We start from the raw sequence: 26,051 nt of genomic DNA, 5'->3' as shown, positions 1-26,051 counted from the left end.
ACATTAAACTTCACTACACCTACAAAACTGCTCTCTACTCTTACCTGTTTGAAGGAAGGACATTTTTAGCAATTAATTATTTATATTTCTTTCTTATTTAGTTTCCTACCCCTTTCTGTCCTTTTTATGGTGTATCTATTTGTTCATATTCTTCTAATGGTTGAATTAAAGCCTAATTAATTCATTAATATTTAAAAACTCACCACCTCGTCTTAACAGCTCAATATAATAACATCTTCAACAAGGAAAACATGTTTTTTCATAATTAATGAAATACCAGAAGCAAGAATAAGACAGTTTCTTTAAGTTAATAGATCTTTATTTGATTTCATAGCTTATGCGTTCTCCTTCAAAAGGCATGAAGATAGAAAAGGAGACAGAAAATGGATCATGGCTATAAATATACAAAGAGAGGCAAAATCTTTACAATCAGTAACATTACATAAAGGCTTAAGCTAGCCATATGGACATGGGGCACAGCACTTTACTTAAATAACATTCACTAAAAGCCCGCTGGACACAGGCTACATGGTAGTTAACGCTTAACTTCATGCAACTGCCCAACATTCAAGCTGTGCCTCCCCTTCATTCATAAACAATAGAAAAGTTTGATTTATGTGCATTATCTTATCTCCCCCTTTGGCAATGCTAAATATACAAAACGCAGCCACAGTGTTTCCCCAGAATTGTGTGCATTGTTTCTCCCAAGGTAACTGCAAATACGGAAACCCAAAAATCCAGACAGCGTAACCCATGTCTATATAGTCAGTTGCCACTGTTAAATACAAGACGAGTACCATGCCACAGATCAAAGAAATCTGACTGGTCCATTAAAAAGAGAAGCACAGTAGTACAGTCAAGTACGAGATGACAGAATAGGCCACGTTGGTCAGAACTGAAACCGGTTTACTTCAGCTACTTCAAGTATCCAATTACATTTCAAACTCCATCTAAAATCAACATTAAGAACCCACATTCACAAACAAATTACTTAAAAATGGCACAAACTCTGATTAAGTATTCACTGAACGTGCAGATTACCAAGAGGTTTTTCTCGAAGTGCACAGAAGTCAAGATGCTAGTGCAATAGTATAATAATTAATAACAACATTGGTTTCAACATAAGATAATAAATAAGGGAATAGACAACAAATTTAAAGAACATGTGGTTTGAGAGGAAACAAGAAGCTAAAGCAAAACACAAAGAACAACATCCAACAATCAGCAGAACCAATGAACCACAATCTTCAATGGTGAACAGAAATACTTGAACATTAACAAAAGGCACACACGCAAACTCACGCACGCACACACATCGTGTACCAGCCAATATATGCACATGCTTAGGCACAAACGTTTAGTATGGGATCTGATTTTGGTAATACTGGATCATGTCGTAGGTTCTACTCCTGTAAGACAAAAAAAGAGTGATTGGATTAGTGTGAATAATGCTTACTGGAAGCCAATATGAAAAAATATGTGAACTGTTTAGGTTTTGTACTGACCTGTTGCTGAGGAAGCAGTTCTGGATGACTTTAATGATGAAGGAAGCCGCATCTTTCTCACTCAAACCAGGGTTGAATCGCTGCCTATATGTGGTGGAAAAAGACTATGAGCGAAGACAGAAAATGATATTCAAACTACATATTCTCATTCACATGAAGACTCACGCCTCACTCACTTGAGCAATTTGATGGTCTGTCCTCTGAAGCAGGGGAGGCCAGTGTCCAGCATGAGTGTAACTAAGGACACCACTCCATCCATGTAGGGCCTGATTCACCAGAGGAACTTAATGTTACACGTCAGCCATCTTTATAGTGCAGGGAACACTAGCTTAATCACTTCTTCATACTCACCTGACAGCCAGGTATCCCCTCACACACATCTCCATGAACCATTTGAAGGGTGTCGCCTCCATCTTTCCACCCATGATCATCACCATCTCATCGGTTAGCTTGATGTCTGGCTCCCAGCCGAGGTTCCCGCCAGGAGAACTTTCAAACATGAAGCCGAAGTCTGGAAACACGAACACAGGGACACAAATACAATAGCTTAGGAGTTGTTATAGACTGCTCCAGTATCATGTTGCACTATGAAGATAGTGTTATACACTGTCAATACAATTACTCAAAAAAAGGCCTGACTTTTTTTTGTCCAAACTGCAATATTTGTTAAAGGCAAATATATGCCAAAATACCATTTTGAATTAGGTATTGAATTGGTATTGTACCAACTACAATAATCGCACAAGGAAACACACACAATACACACCGATGTGGATTAGGTGGCCCTGGCTGTCCAGCATGATGTTGCCGTTGTGTCTGTCTTTTATCTGCAGCAGGAAGAGCAGCAAGCTGTAAGCTGCCATACTGCGGATGAAGTTGTACCGTGCCTGAAAAGAGAAGTGTTGAAAGGACTATCAGATTAAACTGTTACAGTAAATACTGTGTGAGCACATTAGGAAATATGATACAGTTTTACAGGTGTATAAATGAGTGACTGATGACTGATCATGTAAAAGCCTGTACAAGGTTGCGAGATTTGGCATAAACTTACCTTCTGGAAAGCTAGCGTGGATTCATCTCCATACTGGTTCCTAAAATAGTCGTACATGCCGAAATCTGTTTGTCGGCCCAGCTGGTCCCGAGACTTGCAGTCCGGGATGCACTCGATCACTCCACACTGTGGTGGAACAGGAGGAATGAGAACAGGTTTGAGTACAGGGGAACGTTAGACTTGAGGTTCATCTTAGTGGAACATTTGTTTTGAACATCCAGTAGTTCCTATCAGGAAGTAATACAGAAGAACACAGTTTTATATTAACTTACTCCTGGGGCTGTGGCCACTACTCTGTAAGGAAACACGTAGAGATCCAGGCCCACCAACTGGAAGATGTTCTTAAACAAGCTGATGATCTGAAGAGCCAGCATGTCCTGTGGACACAAAGGACAAAATGGTAAAAAAAAACTAAAAAAAAAAGTAATTCAAGAAAAAATAATCAAGTCAAGTCAACGGAAGATTTCATGAAATGGATGGGAGATAGCAGTGAAGTAAGTGAAAGGAGAGGAGTGTGAGACCTGTCGGCAGTCGTCTCCCACTTTAAAGATGGCTGCCTGCCAGCAGATTCTCTTGGCCTCCTCTTCACTCTTTACCTCATCTACAGAATCTGAGCGGCATTGCAGACCTGAGGGGAAGATGTTATGACAAACGGTTTGTCTGTGCACATATTTGAGAAACACAATATCTACTTTAGGTTCATTTAACGTTAGCTGTACCTTCTTTTTCCAGCTCAATGACTCCACACCTCCTAACTTTGAACTTGGCCAGGTACGGCGCTTTGGCAGCACTAAGTAGACACAAAGGGATACAAAAGTGAAGCTGTCACATTTCTTTGTGAATTCTGGTTACGAGCATTACAGAAGATGGTTTTGAGGCCCACCTCTGCATGGGGGTCCCAGACTTGTAGTCTATGTCCAAAACTATGGCCTCTGGGTTACTGGGAAGATAACAGCCAGGTTGGACTTTGATCTGTGACATGGCTTCCAGGCAGGCCCTCTTCCTCTCCTCCCCTTTGGGAAAAGGTCTGATGAAGACAAACAAAAGCTTGAACACACAGTTTCCACACCTCTATGACTTTACTGATAATATTATGCATGGGTATCTTATTGAATGACTTCAGATCACAAGTGGACAGTCAGTCCCTGCTGTTATTCACAGAAGGGAGTCACTGGAGTGGAGAGCAATAGAGAGGGGAAGCCAGGGGACAGTAGAAGTTTCTCCCCTGGACAGTTGCAATTAGTGCAGTAATGAGGGCTGTGGGGAATTGTGTCTACCTCTAATGGGCTAACAAAACACTTTGTGTAAGAGCAAGCAGTAATGAGACCTGTCAGGAAACCTCTCATCAACTGCAGAGTGTACACACTGGTAGTCAGGGCACAGCCGTGTCTTCCAGACCGATGCATAATCAGAGAGACATTACAGCAAACAATAGCCAAATAAATGAACAACAAAGGGATTTAGAGAGTAGATCACTGGTGGTACAAGGCAGGAAGGGAGCAAAACATATTGGCTCAGGGGAAAACTTGTTATCACTTCATAAACACCTTGAGTATTACCTAGAGGGTTCTGTTTAACAGAAAAGTTGAAGTGTAGTATTACTTGAGGCCTTTGGCAAATATTAGCACAAAGGCTTCTCCTTTCTTTTATCGCCATGTCAGGTTATGAGTGCATTATCCTGCATCATTATTGAGATGCCATTTAATTGAGGACAATGGTAAAGAAACTCAGAGAGAAGAATGCAGGGTAGAATCTAGAGGGGTAGCAGAATGATATATTTTTGAGTTAAAATATTGTTTGAAGTCTCTATTGGCACCCTCTGGCCACCCCAATGAATATCCGCCCTGTAAGGATGAAGCTAAAACATTCAAGACTGAAAAAGAGAGATATGTTATGTAACTTTGGTAAAGGTGCAGCAGTAGTGTAAAGAATGTGCTACTGTAATTAATGGCCTACAACATGGTAAACGTGTAGTATGGAATAAAAATTGGGTTCATACTTGATAATGGCCGACACATTGGTGATCTTGTTGAAGAAGTCAAACTCTCTCTGGTAGAAGTCTTTGGCCGGGCCAGACAGAGAGCCTGTGATCTCCTCCACCATCTGCTCCAGCAGCTCACCTATGTCAGCTGCAGAGCAAGAGAAGATCCTTGTGTTTTACATTTTTATGTTCACGTTGTGTTGTTAATGTGTTTTGAAAGTCAAAAAGAGATAGTGAGGGTGAATATCTCACGGTCTTTCTGGTTTCCTTCCTCATCCAGAAATATGTTGGTCTTCATGTTCCAGATGAACTGGTGAGCCAGAAGCTGAGACTTCTGAGCGGCCCACAGGATGTACTCTCTCACATAACCCATCTAAAGCAGGTAGTAGTTAACAGGAAAGCTTAATAATCCAAAGTTAGATGGGCTTTCAATACATTTGCTGACTCAGAGAATCTGATATTTACCTTGTCGTAACGAAGCGCTTGGACAATTTGAGGGATGTAAAACAAAATGGCATCCTAGAAAGAGAAGAAAAAAAATATTTTACAAGCGAGAAAAAAAAAATAGAAATGCCTTGTAATTGTGTTACTGTATACATGTTAGTCCCCCACAAATAATGTGGTAAAGACTACATGATTAGGCTTATTAGTGTAAAATATAGACCTCTGAAAGGCCAACTATTTGCAAATCAGTTTTGATAGTGTTTAATACAGAATGCTACTTATAGAAAATAATAGTAATTTTATTGCACAGGGAACAAAAACAAAAACAGAAATGGGAAGTGAATGTGTATGTGTGCTGTATATGTGAACGTACAGGAGGAAAGGAACGGAGCACTTTGACCCCGTACTGAGCTGTAAGGGGGTGAGGAGGGTACAGGGAGGAGAAATAGGACAGTCCAGTTGGGGGATCGGCTGGGGCCCAGCACAGGATATGACTCAGCTCTGGAGAGTCAGCATCAATTGTATGCCATGTCACCAGGAACTGAAGAAAAACCAAAAAAAAGAGAGAAAAAGAAAATGGAAAAATGTCACAAATGATCAACTTCTAGCCAGTATTTACATCATCACTTATAGGATAGGATAGGTTCTGCTCTATGTGTAGCATGCATCACAGAATCCATATCTCTGCATCAAATATGACAGCAATCTGATGCAAGGTTATGACCCCAAGCCTGATGGTGTGCTAACTAGCCTCCAGAGGAAGCTGTGTTTATTAGTTACTAAAGTGACTGGAATAAACAACTATGAGATGTCAAGGAGGATCATCCGTTAAATGATGGTGGCCTTTGGGGAAAGCCGTGCTCTGCCTCCCCTGCTGACAGATACGAGGCTCATTAAAGCTCAGTTAGTATCAATAACACCAACATGGCCACTTGAAAGCCAAACACTGACAAAACATGGTGTTTCATAGAATTTTCTATTTTCAGGTGCTAGACCTCCACTACAAACCCATTGACAGTGAGACAACTTAAACCCACTTAGTGTAAGTGTGTCCTTGTCCCTGTGATTTTCAGAGTCTCTGCTCCAAATACTTCAGAATAAAAGCACCATGAATAAAACCAACACCACTGCCGTCCTGTTGGTTTGTAGTGGTAGGCGGATGACCTCACCTTGACTGCTTCTGGAACATCGCACACAGCAGCCGGATCCATTCGCACTAGGCGAGTCACCTCAGAGACAATAGCCTCTGTGTTTTTAAATCTGAAAAACAAATAAAAATACTGACTAGGGGCATGCCCAATGAAGGACTTAATCTGTTCAAACATTGCACTTGTCACGACATAAACTTCCATGTACTGTATGTGTGTATAACGTACATAGTCTATGGATAAAGATGGTGTTTGACACATGGTCACGTAAGTTTAAGTCCGGTAACTGAGCCATAGTCTGTGTACCATTTTTTTGTTGGTGAGTATATTATGCACAATAAGTAAAAGCGTAACATAATGCAATAAGCTGGTCTGTTGAGGATATTTTCATTCAGGTAGAAATCGTTTACACACATTAATGGTGTGAGATGGTGTCACAAGTGTGACTGAATTCATTTTAAAAAATCTTGCCAATAGAGGGCAACAATGTGCAGAAAGTTATAGATTTTGGCTTTTAAAAACTTCATAAAAAGGTGCATAATAGTATCCCAAACAAGATAGTCTTGTTTGGGATACTGTTATGCACCTTTTTTTTTTTAATTTTATAGATTAAACCTTTTACACCTTTAGGTTTAACATTGATTAAACTTGGAATGTGATGCATTTTGTTTCTCTGTGTACCTGGCAGGCAGCTGCAGGGCAAGGTAAGGTGCTATGCTCCAGGCCAGGTTGACGTTGTCCTTCCACTGTTTCTCCGTCAGACTGATGTATTTGGACCTCCAGTTAGCGATGCTGGTCTCCACCGACTGTTCAGTAGCAATAGCAAGCTCCTGAGTGGATAATGGGTTGTACCATATTGTCAGCCGCTCAATCTCGCTGGCCTAGAGAGTGACATACAGGGAATGGGACTCATTAAAATTGCGCAATAAGGTGTCGAGTATGGATGTAAAAATGCAATAAGTTGATGCAATTTAGATATTTGCGAATATAAATAGTGGTTCAGAAGACTTAAATACCAGTAAAGCTAGTAAAAGAGTCCGCCGTTTCATGTAGTACTTGTGCAGCTGAGAGCCTCTGTTGCTTTTTTTAGACAAGCCTGAAACAATACAGGAGCAATACATAAGTAATTATAAGTAAACATTATATTACTGAAGACAAGAAGCAAATGGAGGTTAAGTTTCACTGTGACCATCTTTTCAGCACATTGTGTGTTCACCGCCATAGCTCTTTGAAGTTTAACATCCGGTGTGTGTTTTACCTGATTTCTTGGATATGGTGGACATCCCGGAGGACAGAGGGTAGGTGTTGATCCAACCTTGAGCCACCTGCTGCCTCTGCCCCACAGCTGCATCTAGACTGCTCCGGCTATCTGTCACTGTCATCACAGACAGGCTGTTCACCGACATGTCTTGGGGATCTGCACGAAGAAAAATACCATTTATCTATCAGTTTTGAAATAAGCATGATTAGGGCTTCAAGCGAGTTATAGTTGGAAAATATGAATCATTACTTAACAAAGAAGCTCTCTAAGGGCATTTATTTAATTGTTTACTTGTATTGAGACAAGTATGTAGCATAAACAAATGCCACACCACATTAAAAGCCTAAGCTAATTTGCAATGCCTAGTCCTAGAAGGGCCTTTAAAATACTGCATTCAAAACTTTTGACTTTCTTCTCCAACAGAAACAAGAGAGGATATTTTGATCCACTCTTCATCTATAACCCGGAGCCTTGCACACAAACAAAAAAGCCCAGTTGGTATAATCACTACACTACTGTTGTGTCTATGGCAAATGTAAAAAAATCATTGTAATAAAACTCATGACGATATGTTGAAAATCTCTCAACATTTTCAGCTCCAGTTAATGAGTCATAGATTAAACACTGTCACACTGGTCTCTGCATTGGTTTGATTGTCAAAAAAGCAAAATGGATGGAAAGTCACCCAACAGAAACTTAAATTTTTTTAATTAAATTTAATCTTCATATAAATTGTGAATTGTCGTGCTGTGTGAAGTTGTTAATTCAGTTATTATTACTGAATTGTTTCCTCAGTACTGTACCTGGGGGAACCAGCTGGCTGGCAGCCAGATACTTCTTGTCAGACTGCAGGCTGGCATAGAACTTGATCATTATACTGATGTCTTCTCTCAGCCTCTTATCTGTCTGGGTGGGAAATTTGGGAGCGACACTACACAAAGACAGAGATGTCAATGAAGTTAGAGGACAGAGAGACAGCTTTAAATCACACAAAGGCAGAATTTTCTTTAATTTCAATAAAACAGATTTAAAAAAGGTTCTACCTGAAGTAGTCAAAAGCTGTGGAATAGATCTTCTCTCGAAGCACATTTCTAATGGTGGCATTTGTCACAACATCAGCATGCAGGAGGGTCAGACCCAGAGTCAGCAGTCTGAAATAAAACAAAGTGATAACATAATAGTCCTAACAAGTTTAGGATTCAGCATTCAACATTCGATTATTACAGCATTTAAGATTAAACCAATTTGTTGTTGAAATAGAGACACAATACCGGAATCTTGGTCCAATGGCAGCAACATGTCGGTTAAAACTGCTTTTGGGTCCTCCGACACTCAGAGACAGAGATCTCTGTAAAATGGCGGTGAAAATCTCCACCTGATCAGCACTGCTGTACTTGGCTATCTCAAACCTCTGCACCAGAAACTGGAGGGAGAACAGAAAGAATGAATAAAGAAGTGATAGTTTCCGACCCTTATAAAATAATTAGCTCAACTTAATTTTATGAAAGATACATCAAATACAAGGTGGATAATCTTTTTAATAAAATTTTCAGCCACAGAAAGTAATAAACCAAATCCAGGTACAATAGAAATTGTCTCCTAAACAACATCCAGCAAACACGATATTCAAAGATGGCCTGATGTACCAAAGTTAAATGTTATGTGATCTATGGATACCGAATTTTAAAACAACTTTAACAGTATACCAAATACAAAGCAGTAGTTTATGTCTGCATGTCACTGACCTCTATCCAGAGGAAGTGAGGGATGACATCTGGTGCACAGGGTGCAGGTTGACTCTCCTCTGAGACAGCCAGGGGGCCGGTCTCTACCTTAGCCTCAGAAAACAAACCCATCTTCAGCTCCACTGTCATCTGCCAGGCTCCTGCCATCTCACGCATGAACTAGGTAGGTGGAAAAAAAAAAGAGAGTAAGAATGAATCCTAATTCCTGGGCAAATCAATGCCAAAACCAATGATACACCATTCATTTATTAACATTATACTGATTATTTATTTATTCATATGGTTTTATGAAAGTGATAAAATATACATACCGGCACTTCCACCCCGTTGTGTGCAGCCAGGAGCCATTCCCAGCAGGCAATGGCAGTTTCCATGCCATGTTCTGTAAACATCTTCAGGGGAGACCAACACAGATGGTGCAGGAGTAAAGGATCGCAGTCTAAAAGACAACATATCGAAAATTACCACAATATGGGGAATTATAGCAACAACAAAAAAAAAAACAAAAAAAACAACTGCCACTTTTGCTGAAAGACATTAAACAGAAATGTATATGAGGGAGAGCTGCTCACTTTTTGTAGTTATAAGCAGGGCGGCCATCTTGAACATGGTCTGGGTGAAGGCCTCTGGGTCTTTTCTGTCCAGAGCACTGGTCATCTGATGGATCATCAGCTTGTTGAGGTCTGACTGGCTGTGAGTCGCCTCTGAGAACTGGATCATACCAGCCACCTATAGAGCACATAAACAGACAGATATGAATCATACCGTATGCAGAAAGTCCTGGAATTATTTAAATAATATTAACACTTCACCTCTCCTGTGTAGCGGTTGCGCAGGTTGAGCGATGCCATGAAGTTGGAGTAGTCCTTCTTCACACATGCTGGTCTCTCTGTCAGCTGGGTGATCTAATGAAAAGTACAGTTTATGGGGCCACTTAGGGCCACACAGTCGAATGCTAGGAAACTCGGACACGTAGCTGTACTGTAACATTTCTGGATATACTGAAGGTATCATGCCTGAGCCCTGTCTTTCAGTATTTAGTGTTCAGACCAACCTGAGGGAAAGCAGCCTATGGTTGGCCACATGGTAGAGGACAGCACCAGCATAACCAGTTAGCCAAATGGGCAACCAGCCAACCAACCCACCCGTCCATTGCAGGTAAGTAACCAGGTAACCAGCAAATCCGTAACCCAGCCAAGCAACCAGGTAGGCAGTTCGTTGCAGTTTAATAAAGACAAAATACAACAAATGAAGCAAATGAAAAGACAGATATAGCAGAAGGAAAGCCCAAGAACAAACAGGAAATGCATAGCAAGCAAAATTATGTCACACAGACAAGTAAGCATGCACACATGGACATATAGTATTGTAAACAAGCTCGACTCCCAGCCTTGACAGAGCTTTAGAATACATACCAATAAAATAAAACACATATTTGCACAAAGGATACAATACACTGCTGCTCTGTGTTAACAAAACTCCAAAGGCTTTGACAAAGCAACTAAATGGCACATTTGTTAACTTAAAAAGCCATTAATGTTGGACAAATGTTAATAAGCATCAAATTAACAAGCCTGTAAGGCCAATGGTAGGAAACAATTTTGGTTTTAAGGTTTGCAATGTGTTCAATGTATGATATCAAAGTGCTGCATCTTTCTTGGCTCAGGAAGTGACACACCATTCGTCACTTCCTTTAAAGCTCAATGCTCAGAAAATCTGTGACTGCCCCTACAAGCATCCATGGTAGGGCTGAAAAAGCAGATACTCTGGTGGAATTGTTGGGGTTTTTGATTAGCTCAGCCCGCCTTTATTCTGGGGAGAGGTTTAGTGTGCAAACATGCAGGGGTGCCCGCATGCATGTGTGACTCACGCCCAGTGTAGTACTCTGTCTGTTGTAGCCTGCAAAGTGCAGTATGCTCTCTGTGGCCATGGCCAGGCCAGTGTGCTGGGACAGTCCTGACACCCAGTTCTGATGCTTGTTCAAGTACTCCTGTACAAGACACAACACAGAGGTAAGATATAGGAAAAACAGAAAGGGTAATGGAACATCAATGACAAATATCCTCTCAAGACAAAATATACAATGAAAAAAAATTAACCAATTTTAGTAATTGGGGTCACAGATTACTAAGACCATCAATTACTTTTCTTAAGACTTAGTACACATACTTTTGTTTTTTCTTAATTAAAAGGAAGGAGTAGCTACAGTTAAATTGACCCTTTTAATCAAGAGTGTTGACCCTCTCTTCAGCTCCTAATTTCTTTTGATCTTTCTAATGTAAAAGTAGAAATCTCTACTGAAACATACATGAAAAGAAACTCACCTGTAGGTGGGACTTTGTGACTGAAGGGGCCCATTTCATTGCCTCTTTCAGGATCTCACCACAGCGAGCAGCAAAGTCCTTCACTATGCTCTACAAGGAGATATGGAAACAAGGATATGGTAATTTATGAAATACAAAAGGGCTTTTACACAGGTGACATACATGGTACATTTGTGACATATTGGTGACACTGAAATAGAAGAGATGCAAGATAAACATAGGCATACATGCTAATGTAAGGCCTTAGTTAGTTAAACAAATCATGAACATCATAAATAAACCCCAAAATAAAACCATCAACCAAGGATTATTCAGCTTACACACATTAAACAATAAAAAAATTATGAGCAGAATGAGCAAGAAAGAAGCCACTAGATTAGATTAAATATACTTTATACAAAGTGCTACGCACTACTAGTACTGTCTTCAAAACCAATACAATGAATGCTGTCCTCTAGTGGTCATAAATGTTATAACAGTCCAGACTCACCTCTCGGGCCTCATATGTGTCAGGAACAGTGATCCTGTAGGGGGTGTCTGGAATGTCGTAGTACGGCTGATCCTTGTGAATGTCCTAAATAAGCACACGAGACATTTGTTGCAACTGAAGCTTATAGTTACACATATCCTAACTCTGCTTTTGTTCCACCACGTAACACTTATTTTTTACTATTGATGTTAAAGCTGATGTAAAAGCCAGAAGAAATGTTCATTATAGTGATTAAAACCAACAACCTGGCATTGTGTTGTTCACACCAGCCCTCCACTGATACTTACAGCACTTAGTGACAGAGAGAGTGTCTGCAAGATGTCCAACATGGTCTTTAACACACGACCGCTCCAAAGCAGATGGGGGAATCTGGTAGAGGTAAAACACATGAGAAATAGGATTCGTGCTGTGTATAACTTGATGGGAACAAATGTAGGCAGACACGCATCTTGGATCATTAACACTCACGTCTCAGCCAAACCAGAGAGGTATTTATCCGCCACTCTGCGGATCCTCTTGTGTGTGTGGTTAAAGTTGATCAATAAGAATTGGGCATGTCGCTCCAGTTCTTCCTCGTGCTCTTTGGTTTTGGGCTAAAAACATAAGAAATATATTTTGATTGATAATCTCTGATACTGAAGAACAAAACATACAGTCAACCAAGACTTTTGAAAACATGCTACTTACCTTCTCAGCCATCATCTGGAGGAAGACATCAAACACTTTGTCGCCAACACAAATTATGCACTGCATCATGCCTGTGAAGGTAAAAAAAGGAATTTTAGAAAATGAATTACACAACCACAAGGAAAGGAATGGCCATAGCAGTATTAAGTGTAAAGCCCTCACCAGATTTGTCTTTCTGGATGGCTTTGTCTTCAAAATATCGAAACATGACCTGGAACCTGTCCGGATCATTGGATCGCAGCATCCTGAAAGAGTGCGAGAGAGATATTACAAAGTTTCATAAGCTGATCTCACTAGATACAAAATTAACAAGGTAAGTAAGGTAACAGAGCTGACCTCATGTATTCTAGTCTGTAGACTGAGAGCAGGTACGTGGACATGGCAAAGTCTAGCTTGTTAATCAGGGCAGATCCTTCAGGAGGTGGGTCGAGGAGATTGCTGATGGTTGCCCGCAGCTCGTTCAATTCGGCCTGGGTGACATACATTTAAAATGTTTTTATTTAAAAGATTAATTCTGGTGTTTTTGTTTTCAAAAGTATTTTAACTACCTCACTACAATATAAAAGTTTAGATTTTGCACACTGTACCGGCGTGACTGTATCATTTTTCAGGGCAGAGTTGTATTGCAGTTCGGAGCGAAGAGGTTCTCCACTGGGAAAGGTAAGAAGAGGAGACTTGGTGGCAATCTCACACACACCTTCATACCACTCTTCTGGCCAAAGCCCTGAAAGGACAAAATATATATCCACACCGATAAAGGTACATTCACCATTCTTGTAACTATTTGTTATAGCCAGGGCAAACAAGTCTGAGAAAATAGTATTATAATACATATAAAGGCAGTGATGATGATTTTACACCTCAATTAAAAAACAACATTGAACAGGGGGCATTTTGTGACAGGGAAAGCTATTGGCAACTTAAACAAAATCAGGGATTGTACTTTTAAATATCAGCTCCCACTCATTTTATGTGATATAGTGCAGAAGTGCAGAACTTTCTACTAAACATAGCATACTGAGATCAGATCATCCCTCACTTACCTGATCCTTCCACAGCAAAACCCATGACCACTGAGTACAGCCAGAAGTCCCTGAACAGTTTCTGGAGACGGGGCTTGGCCTCTTTGATTGGCGGGAGCCGCCTGGTCAACTGCAAGTTAGGAAAAATAGACAAAAAAAGGGTAAAAAATGCAGAGCAATTAATGTTGCATTACTCAAATGATCATATTCTGTTAAAAGTGATTCTAAAGGAATAGCAAAATGCTAATTCCTATAGATAAAAATAGCATAATCTTTTTAGCTGTGCTGAACACTGAATAAAATAAAGGCATACAGTCCAAAGAATATGAACGAACAACAACGAAATATGTCAGACCATTACCCATTTAATAGTTCATTAATATTGAATATTCTTAATAGATAAGCTGAATTGTGAAGAGTTAAAGATTTTAGTCAGTCACAGCACTTTTTGGTCTGTTTGATCTGGTCTATTTGTTCAGCAGGAGCCCACATCAAAGTTCAGTTTTGTATTCAATTCTTTTCTCTTAGTCGCACAAACAGGAGCAACACAGCACTTCCCGCCAGCACACAGTAAAGGTAAGACATTTTACAGACTAAGACTGCTATTAAGGGAATTTTTACACAAAATCTTTTGTATTTTTAGCTAGTGAAGACATGATTTTATTCCTACTGATATATTAAAACTTAATTTAATCATCTTTACTAAATGTTTATAAGACTATTAATTAGGCCATACTAAAAGTCCGTTCCCTCTGCCTCTGCCTTTAGGATGTGGGTCATCACTGTCATATCTGTGGCCTGTCTGCTCGTCAGTCCATCCCTGGCTGGGATCAAAGACCTCAGCTCTCACTTCAATGACCCTAAACCAGACCCCAGAGGTTCTGAAGGGGGAACAGTGGATTTAGAGGCTATCCCCTTGGAGTTCCACAAAGAAAACACTGTCACTAATGACCTAGTTTTTGATGGCTTTGACGATGAAGATTATATTGATTTTGATAAGATCCTGGCTGCGGGCAGTGACGACTACATGTGAGTATTAACGGTTGGTACTTCTGGTGGATCATAGCAAAAATACAATGTTGTGAAAAGAAATTGAGGTGTAAAGTGATGTGACATAAAGTAAAAGAAATGACTTTCATATGGTAGGGCTAACAGAGGCAACTCTTAACTTGGTGCCAACTTACTTACCAGGTTTTATACTTTGTGAGATTTTCCCTTTTCATTGCTGAGAATCTTTCTATGTATACAAGTGTATACAAACACTGTTTTAAAAAGCAGCTACTGTATAATGCAGTGTTCTTTTGGGAGTGATTCTACTTTTGAATGGCCAGATGATGAGTTTTTGATTTTTTTCCAGTGAAGGGGATGAGATAGATGAGATTGCCACACCAGCTCCAGACATTGACATCTTTGCCGAACCATCCGACCCAAAGATTCGCCGTGCCAGACTCCTGCGCCTGTTCCACAGTCGGTCTCGCCTCCAACGCCTTAACATTGTTAATGCCCATTTCGGCTTTAACCTCTATCGAAGTCTTCGCAACGATGTCAACCAGAGTGACAACATCCTGCTAGCACCTGCTGGGATCTCCATCGCTATGGGGATGATGTCTCTAGGGGCAGGACCTGGAACACACGATCAGATCTACAAAGCTCTGGGATTCGCCGAGTTTGTCAATGCTAGCCATCACTATGACAACACAACAGTGCACAAGCTCTTCAGGAAGCTGACGCACAGGCTCTTCAGGAGGAACTTTGGTTACACACTACGCTCTGTAAACGATGTCTATGTGAAAAAGGATGTCCCAGTGAACGATGCTTTCCGTGCAGAGACCAAGGCTTTTTATTTTGCAGAGCCGCAGTCAGTGGATTTCAGGGACCCTGCCTTTCTGGACAAGGCCAACCGTCGCATCCAAAAGCTGACCAAAGGGCTAATCAGGGAGCCGCTCAAGAGTGTGGATCCAAATATGGTGCTAATGCTGCTCAACTACCTGTACTTCAAAGGTAAGCAAAAACAGGGACACACTGTCCTCCACCTACGTTATAATGGTTTTACATGTTTTGTTTTTTGGATCGCAAAGTAAACATATGACTCTTCGACCTTATTCGTTTGTACAAACAGGTACATGGGAACAGAAATTCCCCAAAGAAATGACTCACTATCGCAACTTCCGAGTTAACGAAAAGACAAATGTACGCGTTCCAATGATGACCAACAAGGGGAACTATCTCGCTGCTGCCGACCACGAACTAGACTGTGACATCCTACAGGTGGGTGGTCGCACACTGATTTGAAATTTTAACTTTCTGACAATTTCCTGTCAAACAGAAGCCAACCAAGCTGCATAACAATGTTGTAAACTTTTATATTTTCAGCTCCCATACACAGGAAACATCAGTATGCTCATTGCCTTGCCTAGGAAGATCACTGGCATGAGGACCTTGGAGCAGGAGCTCTCTCCCACTGTTGTCAACAAGTGGCTCAAAAACATGACAAACAGGTCAGCAGCACTCTCCAAACAAACTAATGAATAGCTGAGAAAGCACATTGTAAATAACAAAATGCTATAAGCTTTTTCAATGGTTTAAAATGCTGAAAATGTTTAGACCTCGTGGAGATTTAAAAGTTATACCATGAACAAAAGTTTTCTATGCCTCCCTTCAGGACTCGAGAGGTGGTGTTACCTCGATTTAAACTAGAGCAGAACTATGACTTGATTGAAAATCTGAAGGAGATGGGCCTCACTGACTTGTTCCAGCAGAGTGGAGATTTCTCTGGAATGACTTCTGAAAAGGTTTCCATGAACTGGGTGAGTAAGACTAAATCAGTCATGATTTTACCAAACTGATACTAAAGGCAAGCATCAAAAGAAAATAAGGGTTTGTTGGTTATTAAGTCATTTAGACATGTTATCGACTGCAATCAATAATCATTACAAACTATTTCAAAATAATGGAAGCCTTCTGATCTCCCTCCCCAGCTGAAGCACCAGGGAACCATCACTGTGAATGAAGAGGGTACAGAGGCTGCTGCTCTGACCCAGGTGGGCTTCATGCCCCTCTCCTCTCAGATCCGCTTCACTGTGGACCACCCCTTCCTCTTCCTGATCTACGAGCACCGCACAGACTGCCTTGTGTTCATGGGCAGGGTGGTCAATCCTTCACAGAGCTAAAATTTACCAAAAAGCCCTTCGAAACAGCTAAACTATTCCCTACAAATTCCATGTTTGGTTAGAACTTTCAACTGAAACATTCCTGATTTTGATAGCTGGGGTGTTGTTACTTCTATTAGTACATTATGTACATGTAACATCAAGTAATGAGCCTGTATGTGTATGTAGTCTCTTACTGAACAATTAAACTTCGTATTTGTTAAAGGGCTGTGAGTCTGTCTGAGTGACTCAAAGGAGGCTTGTTAGCTGTCTGTTAATGTTTTATCTTATGCAATGGAGCTAGTGGAGAAATGTGCTCAAAACATGACATTAATAAACCTCATTACCTAATGTCATATTGTAATAATTGCAGAAAGACTATGGAAACACAGATAACACAAGAAAGGGGGATAATAAAATAATATATAGTAATAAATAGTATTAAGAATTTCTGTGAAAAAAGGTTAAAATTGTTTAAATGTTTTTTTCTTTGATGAAAATAAGGATATATCATTTTAATAATATTTATTATGCATAAGATAGATAGATAAGTTATTACTGCTTTGTACAAATATTTAAAATTATTATCTCAATGCAATGACAAAAATACTACCAACTGTTACAAGTTGACAGTAAATAATTAGTAATAATTATTAATAATAAATCCATAAAATATGTTCAAAGAAAACTAAACTGTATGATTTCAAGAACATTCAGCAGTGAACTGGTGACACCGATGTTTGTACTGCAGCTAACAGGGTAAATATTTGTTGACAGAGTTAAATGCTAACTAACCACCTGGATTCATCTGAAACACTCGAATACTCATGTAGATCATTTAACTGTGGTAGTATTTTAACACAAATTATTTTCTTAAATGAGTGGGAAAAGTCTCTAAAGGGGCAGCAGTTTGTGCAGACTTCACATACTCACCACAGCAATCACTGGAATGAGGACTCCAAGATTTCCAGCACTACTTGATGCCTACATGAGATAAAGAGCCATTAACAATTTATCAACATTGCTGTTACCAATTTCCTGTTGTGTTGTTCATGCATTTAGGCACATACCTTCAGTGCTGGTCCCTTGTCTGAGGCTCTTTCACTGGCTCTCTTTCCTTCCAGGCCCAGTTGGACAAACAGTTCTAAAAGGTTCACCATCAGTTCGTCAACAAGTTGCTCCCCCTGCAGGTTGGCTGCAATGTTGGCCAGAGCATTTATCACTGCCAGAGAGCAGTGTCTGGGGGAGGGGGCAGCATAGATGGAGGCCATTGTTAAACACAGTTATAATCAATGTAGACAAATGTACACAATACCAACAAGATGTAGCAGTAAGCAAAGCGCATAAATTATTACCGTTCTCCAGACTAAATTTACTGCACTTACTTACTTACTTTAACAGTCGTCTGGTGCAACTGGTAACTGTGTGAACAGGGTAAGAGCAGATGCTGACCTGTAGCCGTGATCTCTGTAGTCTTTGGTAGCTGAGTAGACAACTGAACTGGCCTTCACACTGATCTGCTGGAACAGGTTCCACACCTCCTGATATATGTATAGCTAGAAGACAGGCAGGCAGACAGACAGGAGTGAGACTGCCGAGGCACAAATAGGTTGAACTCAAGATAAATGTTTTTTTCAATCTTCTTCTCACTTACTAATCATAAAAATTTACAATTTACTCAAAATCAAAAATTCTATTATCAAGGATAACATGAGCAGTTGTGTAAGATCTGTATCAGGACAGAGGGAGGCATTTTGTAAGAGCTGTATAACATCAGATCCTTTTTCAGTCCTTTGTTAATTGTAGTCTATCACACTCTGGGTACACTGACTGTCAAAGACAGGCCATTACGCTCCAGTTGGGTGTGAATCAGAATACTGGAAGCTATTCTTTATGCACACAATACTGAGCATAAACAGCAGCCAGCAGGTGTCCAGTAATTACAACGTGTCAGCCCCTCTGGGTTAAGAAAGCGGGTTACATCGCTTCTATTTAAGCAACAGTAATAACTGCAGTCTTATATAACACTGTTACAGTGAAATAAATCTACATACCCTCTTCAACTATACCAGTGCTTTTGAATGACCCCCTGGTGGTTATGTACTGACCTAATATCCCTTTCAACCATAAATCTATCAAACAATGGGGGCAAAACACTCTACAAGTGTATTATCATTGTATCTTTGAACTCACATTTCCTGTAATGACCATGCAGCCAAGCTGGTCAATGATGAGTACATCCAGCTGTGATGGAGGCTGGCAGAACTTTTGCTGAAGGATTTGTAGGATGTGCTCCATGACTTTAGGAGTGTCTCTCAAAGCCACTGCAATGTGGCCCAGTGCTCGAATGGTGTGATCTGGGATAAGATGGGCATCCCTGGCAGAAAGACAAATTTTATTTTTGGACTAGCTATTCATCATTGTCAAGGGCGTGAAAAGAAAAATGCTTTTTTTTAACCAGAATTGTTGCTCACTTGTCATTCTCCTGTGAAATGTATAGACGGTTGGACAGACTGGCCAGAAAGGCCTCCACTATCACATGGTCCATGGTCAGACCAGCTTTCAGACATCTGAGAGATACACACAAAGATAAACAATGAGAGATCAAAAAGGACTTATTTTCTAACCACAGCTGTGCCAGGTGTGTGTTTCCTACCTGCATATGTTGTCAATGGAAATGTCTCTGAGCTGCTCGTACATGGACGGCTGGTCTTTCCTGTTTGACAGGAGGTTGAAGGTAGGCTGAGAATGCTCATTGGTCACATTTATCCTAATTTCTCCTGTGCCTTAAAAAAAAGAGTAATAAGAACACAAAGACAGAAACATTAACATCAAAGAAAACAAGCAGTTTTAACTCTAATGTAATTTAAACCTTGCAGAAAATAAAAATGCTTAAAAAGCAGTACACTGTGGAGGACAACATAGAAAAATCGGTAACTTGAATTACATTTCCAATTGTCTGTATTTGTAGCAGCTCATCAATGAACACTGTGTTCAGATCAATAGTGTATGAGAGCAGAGACAATAACAGTGTTATTGATGTATATATGTCACTGTATCATCAGCCACAGCTGATGATACAGGTTCCTTGTGGACATATCGTTGATAACTTTTCATTTTTAAGAAAAATGTTATGTTTTGGTGGTGAAATATCAATTTTGATTGGTTAAATATTACATTTCAACACTTTTTTCACTCTTCTTTTAATCAAGAGTTACAAGTATAGCTCAATTGAATTATAGGAACTGGCACTGCCATCAATCAGGGTCCAGAATTGTCTTCAGATCAAAAACCCTATTTACTTGCAATATATATAAAAGTATATACAAGGTATATTTTAGAACAAAATCATGCTGATTGCATGTGTGCTTTATGTACTACTGTGTTTAACTTTGCTTTATGTGTCGTGTCTTGTTCGTCTTGTTTCGTTGTGTTTTGAGAATCCGTATATGTTTTAATTGGGACTTGCCAAGGGACTGCAGATAGAAATAAGCTTTAACTCTGGTACAACACACCAAATGGGAACATTTATGTTTAATATTGTACCTAACGAATAAAACTAATAAAATGCATTTTAAAAAATCTGTACCTGTGCTGTACTGGCTGTGATACTTGTAGAGTTTTATTAAAACAGGGGAAGGAACCACCAGGAAATCCCTGAGAGAGGTTGTGGCAGAGTGAGCAACTACCGGAAACCTCTCACACAGACGACCCAGGCCCTGAAACACAGGGAGAGACAATCAAAGAAAATTAAATATTAATACCAAATAAATAATTAATGACATTCAACACAGGTCTGGGTCAGCTTCAAAAACTTCGCCCACTGCCGCAGCCCACTGAATCACCAGGATACCTGATATTCACTTGTAGTTAAGTAATTTTCTAGAGAAAATCCCATGACCTAGTCCTAGTGTAACATTTCACTTCTACTTGAGCACATATCTGGCGCTCTTTCTTTCTTGTAGTATTATACCTGTAAGCAACAGATGAGCAGGGGCATGTGAGCGATGATGACTTTACTTGAAGTTTTTGACTGCAGCTTCTCTGACAGTTTGGTGCACAAATTCTCAGCTCCTGAAAAAAGACACCATGAAGGGAAAGTGATAAACACACTCAGTACCCTTCTGATTATGACATCTGAACGCACTGCTCTGCTCACGCTCTGCTGCAATTGATTACCTTGCTCATCTTTGACGGCCCACACCATGAGGTCAACGCAGGCAGCGTTGGCTTGACAACGAAGCTTGAGGGGGCTCTGTTCCCCCGGCAACCCCCCTGTATCATGAAGTACCCGCTGCAGCTCCGACTGACTGCTGCTAAACTGCTCCAGTACAAAGTCGTGCACCTCCCGTACAAATGCCGGCTGCAAAGCTAAGAAGCATGAAGAAAGAATGAAAATTTGACAAAGTAGTATATTTAATAGACAACAATCATTTCAAGACTGCATGGCTTTGATGCATAATAAATACGCTATTTATAATCCTTTACCTTTCATGTAGTATAGTGTGTCCCGCAGCATTTTGAACACACACACGTAGAGAGGGTCACTGAAGGTTTTGTAACAGAGGTTGATTCCAGGATTAGACTTAATAACAAAACAGAAGAGACAATGACAGGAAAGATTATTTAACTGATAATAGCATATATTTAACTTTTACCATTTACAATTTTTGTACAGAAAGTGGTTACATAGTTACCTCCGTAACTTCCGTCATAGTGGCGTCCAGATTTTTCAAAAAAGCATCAGAAACAAACTTCTTCACCTGTAATTCGACAATATGAACACTGGTAAAAATGCATTTAGGGTTGCTGCAGTATATCAATACCACTGTATACTGTGGCATGACCATTATCATCCCCGATACATTTGCTTATTTACAGTATTGAATTCTACTGTATTATGTGACTAGTACATTGTGAAATATAATAAAGTCTTCAACCAAAAAAACTAACTCTTCTGTTTTCATTCCGTTAATGGTCACTGTAACTGACGATAACAAACAATTGTGTAGTACCGTATACTGTGAAACTATCTGAGATGGTTATCATATCGTGAGAATCTTTTACAGTTGCCACCCTAGATTCAGTAGCTATAAAGGATGGCAGATCACAGAGGTTATCTTGGTAAAAACAAGTAGTTGCTACTGTACCATGCCAAGGAGCTGTCGGAGCAGATCAACAGGCACCTCCACCTCGTTTTCTCCTACTCCCAAGAAGAGAGGAGACACTGAGAAACTGGAGCTGACTGTAGAGAAATAGTGATCAGGATCGACCGTGCTGCTGTCTGGGAGGTAGGCACCTGAAATGAAGGACACCACAGAGAGTAAAAAAAACATGGGACAAGTTCGGGGTGCTTGTTACTGAACAATACTTTAGTCTACTGGGATTACTGTTAATAGTTAAAATAATGTTTCTATAATGGATTTCTTCTTGTATGACTGTTGATCATAAGTGCAGAATATTGACTCAAGTACAAAAGAACTCCACCTGACTGACATCCGAACACTGATAATAACAGTTAAAGTTTAGGAGAGCTAAGATGTGTTTTGATATCAAAGTCAACAGAAGCTGAGCTGGAAATATCTCAATTTGATGTCACATAAATCTTAGTTTGGCCATTAACAACAATCTGACTAACCCTTTTAACGTGATTCGAAAACCAATATAAGCAGCAGGGAAATGGATGGATGGACTGACACTAAAAGCACTGTTGGCATGAGACTGAGGATAGCAGGGATCTCATGCATGGTAAGTTTACTGTACAGTAATGATAACAAGGTATAACAGTTTATGATATAGGTAAGCTATGATATAGATAGAATGGACTACACTGTTTATTCTGATAGAAAAAATATTTGAATTGTCATGTCGCATAAAGCACAAACAGACTAATCGCTCCCTTTATGATAATAAAACTGTGCCAATCCAAACTGCAGAGAGAGGTGACTTCCTTTACTGTATTATGAGAATGTGTGTGATGGATGATAATGACAGGCTCAGGATGAGCTGACAGATGACAGAATCCAGGTTTACATTGACAAACACAAATTTAATCAAAGCAGCTTGTGTTTCTTGAGTTTACCTTCAAAGTAATGTGGGCCAGGGGTTGTCGGAGAGCAAGGTGAGTGGCCTCCTGAATCCGTACAGACCTATGAGACAGCACGTTACAGAAACTTTCTTTAACCAATAACACACATAATGACTCTCTCTCTCTCTTTCTCTCTCTGACTTTTTGGTGAGGTATAATCACAAAGTATGTGAGAATATTATAACTCTGCAGTCACCTCTAATTGTCCTTAATCAAACAACCTACACATACCTGTGCAGAGGGATCCAGGTTGGTCCCAGTGCTTCTGCGCAGTGTGTCACTCTGGCACACTGTAAGCAGTGAGGATGGCAGGATAGAACGAAAGTCATTGAAGGACCTGCGCCGCACTCCCTCTGTTTCCTCTGTGACGCAGCGGGCCTGCGGCGAGTCTTTGGGGAACAACTTGGACAACAGAGCTTCATCTGTGTTGCTGTAGCGGCCAAATGCTCGAGTCATGCCAAGCAGGCTGGGGACAATATACCTGCACAGGTAGACTAGAGGCAAGAGAGCATCTGTGAAGCTTTTTGAATGACTGTTGTTATGCAATTTGTTACCTTTGTGTGTGTGTGTGTGTGTGTGTGTGTGTGTATACCTTTGTCATGATTATCAGGTGTTTGACACATATCCTGCAATGCCTGCATGACCTCCATTATAGTGTTCAAGATCTGTAGGGGAAACAGTAGAAACAATAACTTAATATTTAACTGCAATGCACCGTAACCTAAGAATTATACATTATGAGCACTTTTTAGGCTGACCTCTTTTCGGGAATCTTGGTCCCTCTGAGACACATCTGCCAAAAGAGTCACTAGACAGAAGCTGAAGTTTTCTGCAACCGGGAGAAATTCTGAAGAGCAGAAAATGACAAAAACACCAATAACTTTTGTTTTTTGTACAGCAAGAAAAATAAGTGCATCAAAAAAATCTCATTGCATTTTATGGATATCAATACTATCTCAAATAATGTTGACAAACACTACTTAGTGCACTGCTACAGCAAGTAAATAGAGGCCATTGTAAAACAAAAGGCCACGCTATAAGAGGATTGTTCTTACCCTTTCCTTTCTTTCCTGAACTCTCTTCGATCCATTGGACCCGTGGTAGCCCTCTCAATAGGCTCAGCAAGTAGGAAACAAGTACGTCTTTGTGCTGCCAGAGAAAAGCAAATCTTTACACCCCACAAACAACTGCACTTGTTGGCACAGAACAACACGTTTGTTTGCCTAACAAGCACTGATGAATCAAAAATATGACGTATTGTTAATTCTGAAACAATCCAATCTGGGTCAAAGAAAATATATCAGATATTACTTTAACACTAAAAAGTAAAGCTACCGTCTCTATTTAATCAGATGGCTGGTAAGCTTTCCGCACTGTGTCTCAGTGTGATGAGGTTAGAGGCTTACACTGCCAGCTGTATGTCTAATCGCCAGTTTAATCAGATTATGAGGATAAGCTTATCATGGCGATATGTGTGGAGTCCTGTGGCAGACTGGTAGCAAAAGCAGACTAATAGTATTAATATAATAATACTAATAATTTCTGAATATAGCACGTTACTGCATCCCTATGTAATAGACTCTGTAAATTGTGTAATGTTTGGATCTTACATCCACCGTATTATCTATTAACTGCCAGGATAGCCAAAAGATCTTATATTTAAAGTGACGATGAAATGCACCCACTGTGTTAAAAAGGTGCTCACCACCCACCTGTAAGCCGGACTCCACCAGAAACACAGCCAGCGCAATAACAGCATCTCTGCGACGCACATCCAGAGTGAACACACCACGGACTTCCACTGGACACATACATTGTAGCTTCTGGACCTGAAAGAGAAATAAAAAGAGCTGTCTGTATGTAGTTACAGCATTAAAGGCCTGGTGTTGCAGCGTTGTTGCCTGTTTAGTGAGTGATTGCATGTTCCAGTATTGATGAGTTTGGTTTTTGTTAGTTATACCAGGAATATTAGGGAACTACAAACTTCACACACATTACATTTATGAAAACTGGTCTAAGGTTAGATACTGTATAAACCTTTCTAACTATTTTGTTGTTACTTGTACATTTTCTACTTCTACTTTTCTGTTTTTTGTACCTACCTCATCTGTCTTTGCCTCTTTCTGTCTCTCCCTAATAAAGATCAAAAATGTTTACTGTATGTTATACTATCAAGGTGGGAACCATAAGCTATTATGTTGCTTTACATGTTGTATCATGATATATATATTTATGATATTATAGTGCAAGACACAAGAGCTTAAAACTGGTCAATGCAACAACAAAAAAAGAAACCCCACTGAAACTGGACATTACATAACAAACATGCTCTATATAATATCAACACTCAGTGCAGTGTGTTGATTATTGCCTCAATATGCCCCCGTACATTTTATTTGATTAAAAAAAAAAAAAAATATTACTTTACCCTTCTTAGCTTTTTCTTAACTCATTTATCTCCTTTTATTGGCCAAAACAACCGTTTAAATTACACCTGATTATCTTTGCAACCAGTTAGTAACTGTATATAATGAGAACAAAAACCTGTTTGACTGCAGTGCTCATGGAGCCTGACTACTCTTCCGATGTGATGCGGTAACAGACGCCGCACAAGCAGCTACGCCACTTTTCTCCTGCATTGCTCTCTTCCACTGTTGCAGAGAAAACAATGTCGAGAAGAGCCAGCTCCAGTGATTCATAACTACAGACGCGCACACACCACGCAAATGTTAGCCTGGCTGTCAAGTCAGTGATCAAAATAAGCTACCGACTGTGCGGAAACGGAGCTACACCCTGAACAAACCCTGTTGCTTTGCGTTACTAACGAAGCTTCATTAATACAAATGTGTCTTGTCTCACTCGGTTCTGCTCCTTGCTCACCTTTTCCACCGGTGCGGGGCGGTGGGCAGCTAAAGAGCGGGCCAGAGACAGGACCGTGTTGAAATAAAACCCTCTCGTACCACCTCCCATTACAGACATGTTTACCTCCACATCAAACGAGCTCAACTCAGAGAGGAAACAAGCACGCAGAGGCAGCCGGCGCTGGCAAAGCCGCAGTACGGCGACTCGGCAGGGACAATCCTAACTAGGACCCGCAGTTACATTAGTAGCATTGTATTTAAGCAGACAAATGTTATTTTAACAAGAGTGGCGGGT

General features: G+C 40.2%; 2 protein-coding genes across 3 annotated transcripts; one reads left to right on the top strand and one right to left on the bottom strand.

Annotated features, from left to right (window-relative positions):
* Positions 1 to 309: 309 nt before the first annotated feature.
* pi4kab (phosphatidylinositol 4-kinase, catalytic, alpha b) lies at positions 310 to 26,051 on the bottom strand. 2 transcript variants are annotated; one of them, XM_035657942.1, is made up of 55 exons: positions 25,776 to 26,051; positions 24,608 to 24,724; positions 23,951 to 24,044; positions 23,654 to 23,742; positions 23,488 to 23,560; positions 23,127 to 23,389; positions 22,890 to 22,956; positions 21,958 to 22,106; positions 21,505 to 21,570; positions 21,296 to 21,392; positions 20,987 to 21,178; positions 20,781 to 20,881; positions 20,397 to 20,526; positions 19,464 to 19,593; positions 19,282 to 19,377; positions 19,001 to 19,184; positions 18,260 to 18,363; positions 17,878 to 18,046; positions 17,741 to 17,791; positions 13,680 to 13,788; positions 13,224 to 13,360; positions 12,973 to 13,106; positions 12,799 to 12,881; positions 12,637 to 12,707; positions 12,418 to 12,542; positions 12,237 to 12,318; positions 11,950 to 12,033; positions 11,460 to 11,549; positions 11,006 to 11,125; positions 10,190 to 10,204; positions 9,948 to 10,040; positions 9,708 to 9,864; positions 9,447 to 9,574; positions 9,136 to 9,294; positions 8,662 to 8,813; positions 8,434 to 8,541; positions 8,194 to 8,321; positions 7,388 to 7,546; positions 7,146 to 7,225; positions 6,811 to 7,010; positions 6,151 to 6,241; positions 5,355 to 5,522; positions 5,003 to 5,056; positions 4,790 to 4,910; positions 4,556 to 4,685; positions 3,440 to 3,583; positions 3,276 to 3,346; positions 3,078 to 3,184; positions 2,829 to 2,933; positions 2,557 to 2,682; positions 2,272 to 2,392; positions 1,857 to 2,016; positions 1,682 to 1,771; positions 1,506 to 1,589; positions 310 to 1,409 (listed from the first exon to the last, which is right to left on the bottom strand). In XM_035657942.1, the coding sequence occupies exons 1-55, from the start codon at positions 25,872 to 25,874 to the stop codon at positions 1,358 to 1,360; spliced, it is 6,309 nt and encodes a 2,102-aa protein (XP_035513835.1). In that variant the 5' UTR covers positions 25,875 to 26,051; the 3' UTR covers positions 310 to 1,357. The 2 variants fall into 2 exon arrangements, with proteins under 2 accessions (XP_035513835.1, XP_035513836.1); XM_035657943.1 differs by lacking the exon at positions 10,190 to 10,204.
* Positions 14,156 to 16,828, top strand: serpind1 (serpin peptidase inhibitor, clade D (heparin cofactor), member 1). The gene is made up of 7 exons (XM_035657944.1): positions 14,156 to 14,234; positions 14,427 to 14,687; positions 15,016 to 15,659; positions 15,778 to 15,926; positions 16,032 to 16,156; positions 16,321 to 16,465; positions 16,637 to 16,828. Exons 2-7 carry the CDS (start codon positions 14,428 to 14,430, stop codon positions 16,826 to 16,828), a joined length of 1,515 nt encoding a protein of 504 aa, XP_035513837.1. The 5' UTR covers positions 14,156 to 14,234; position 14,427.

Source organism: Morone saxatilis, unplaced genomic scaffold (assembly GCF_004916995.1).
Source record: "Morone saxatilis isolate NCDOM2014 unplaced genomic scaffold, NCSU_SB_2.0 Contig16, whole genome shotgun sequence".
NCBI classification, from domain to species: domain Eukaryota; kingdom Metazoa; phylum Chordata; class Actinopteri; family Moronidae; genus Morone; species Morone saxatilis.
This window is presented reverse-complemented; position numbering and strand designations above follow the sequence as displayed.

Bases quoted from the DNA above. Each gene is read 5' to 3' on its own strand.
- serpind1 (XM_035657944.1), top strand. From the start codon at position 14,428: ATGTGGGTCATCACTGTCATATCTGTGGCCTGTCTGCTCGTCAGTCCA. The intron at 14,688-15,015 runs GTGAGTATTAAC...ATTTTTTTCCAG, and splicing joins GCGGGCAGTGACGACTACAT to TGAAGGGGATGAGATAGATG. The intron at 15,660-15,777 runs GTAAGCAAAAAC...TTGTACAAACAG, and splicing joins CAACTACCTGTACTTCAAAG to GTACATGGGAACAGAAATTC.
- pi4kab (XM_035657942.1), bottom strand. From the start codon at position 25,874: ATGTCTGTAATGGGAGGTGGTACGAGAGGGTTTTATTTCAACACGGTC. The intron at 7,547-8,193 runs GTACAGTACTGA...TTCTTCGTGCAG, and splicing joins CAGCCAGCTGGTTCCCCCAG to ATCCCCAAGACATGTCGGTG. The intron at 3,584-4,555 runs GTATGAACCCAA...TGTCTTCATCAG, and splicing joins AATGTGTCGGCCATTATCAA to ACCTTTTCCCAAAGGGGAGG.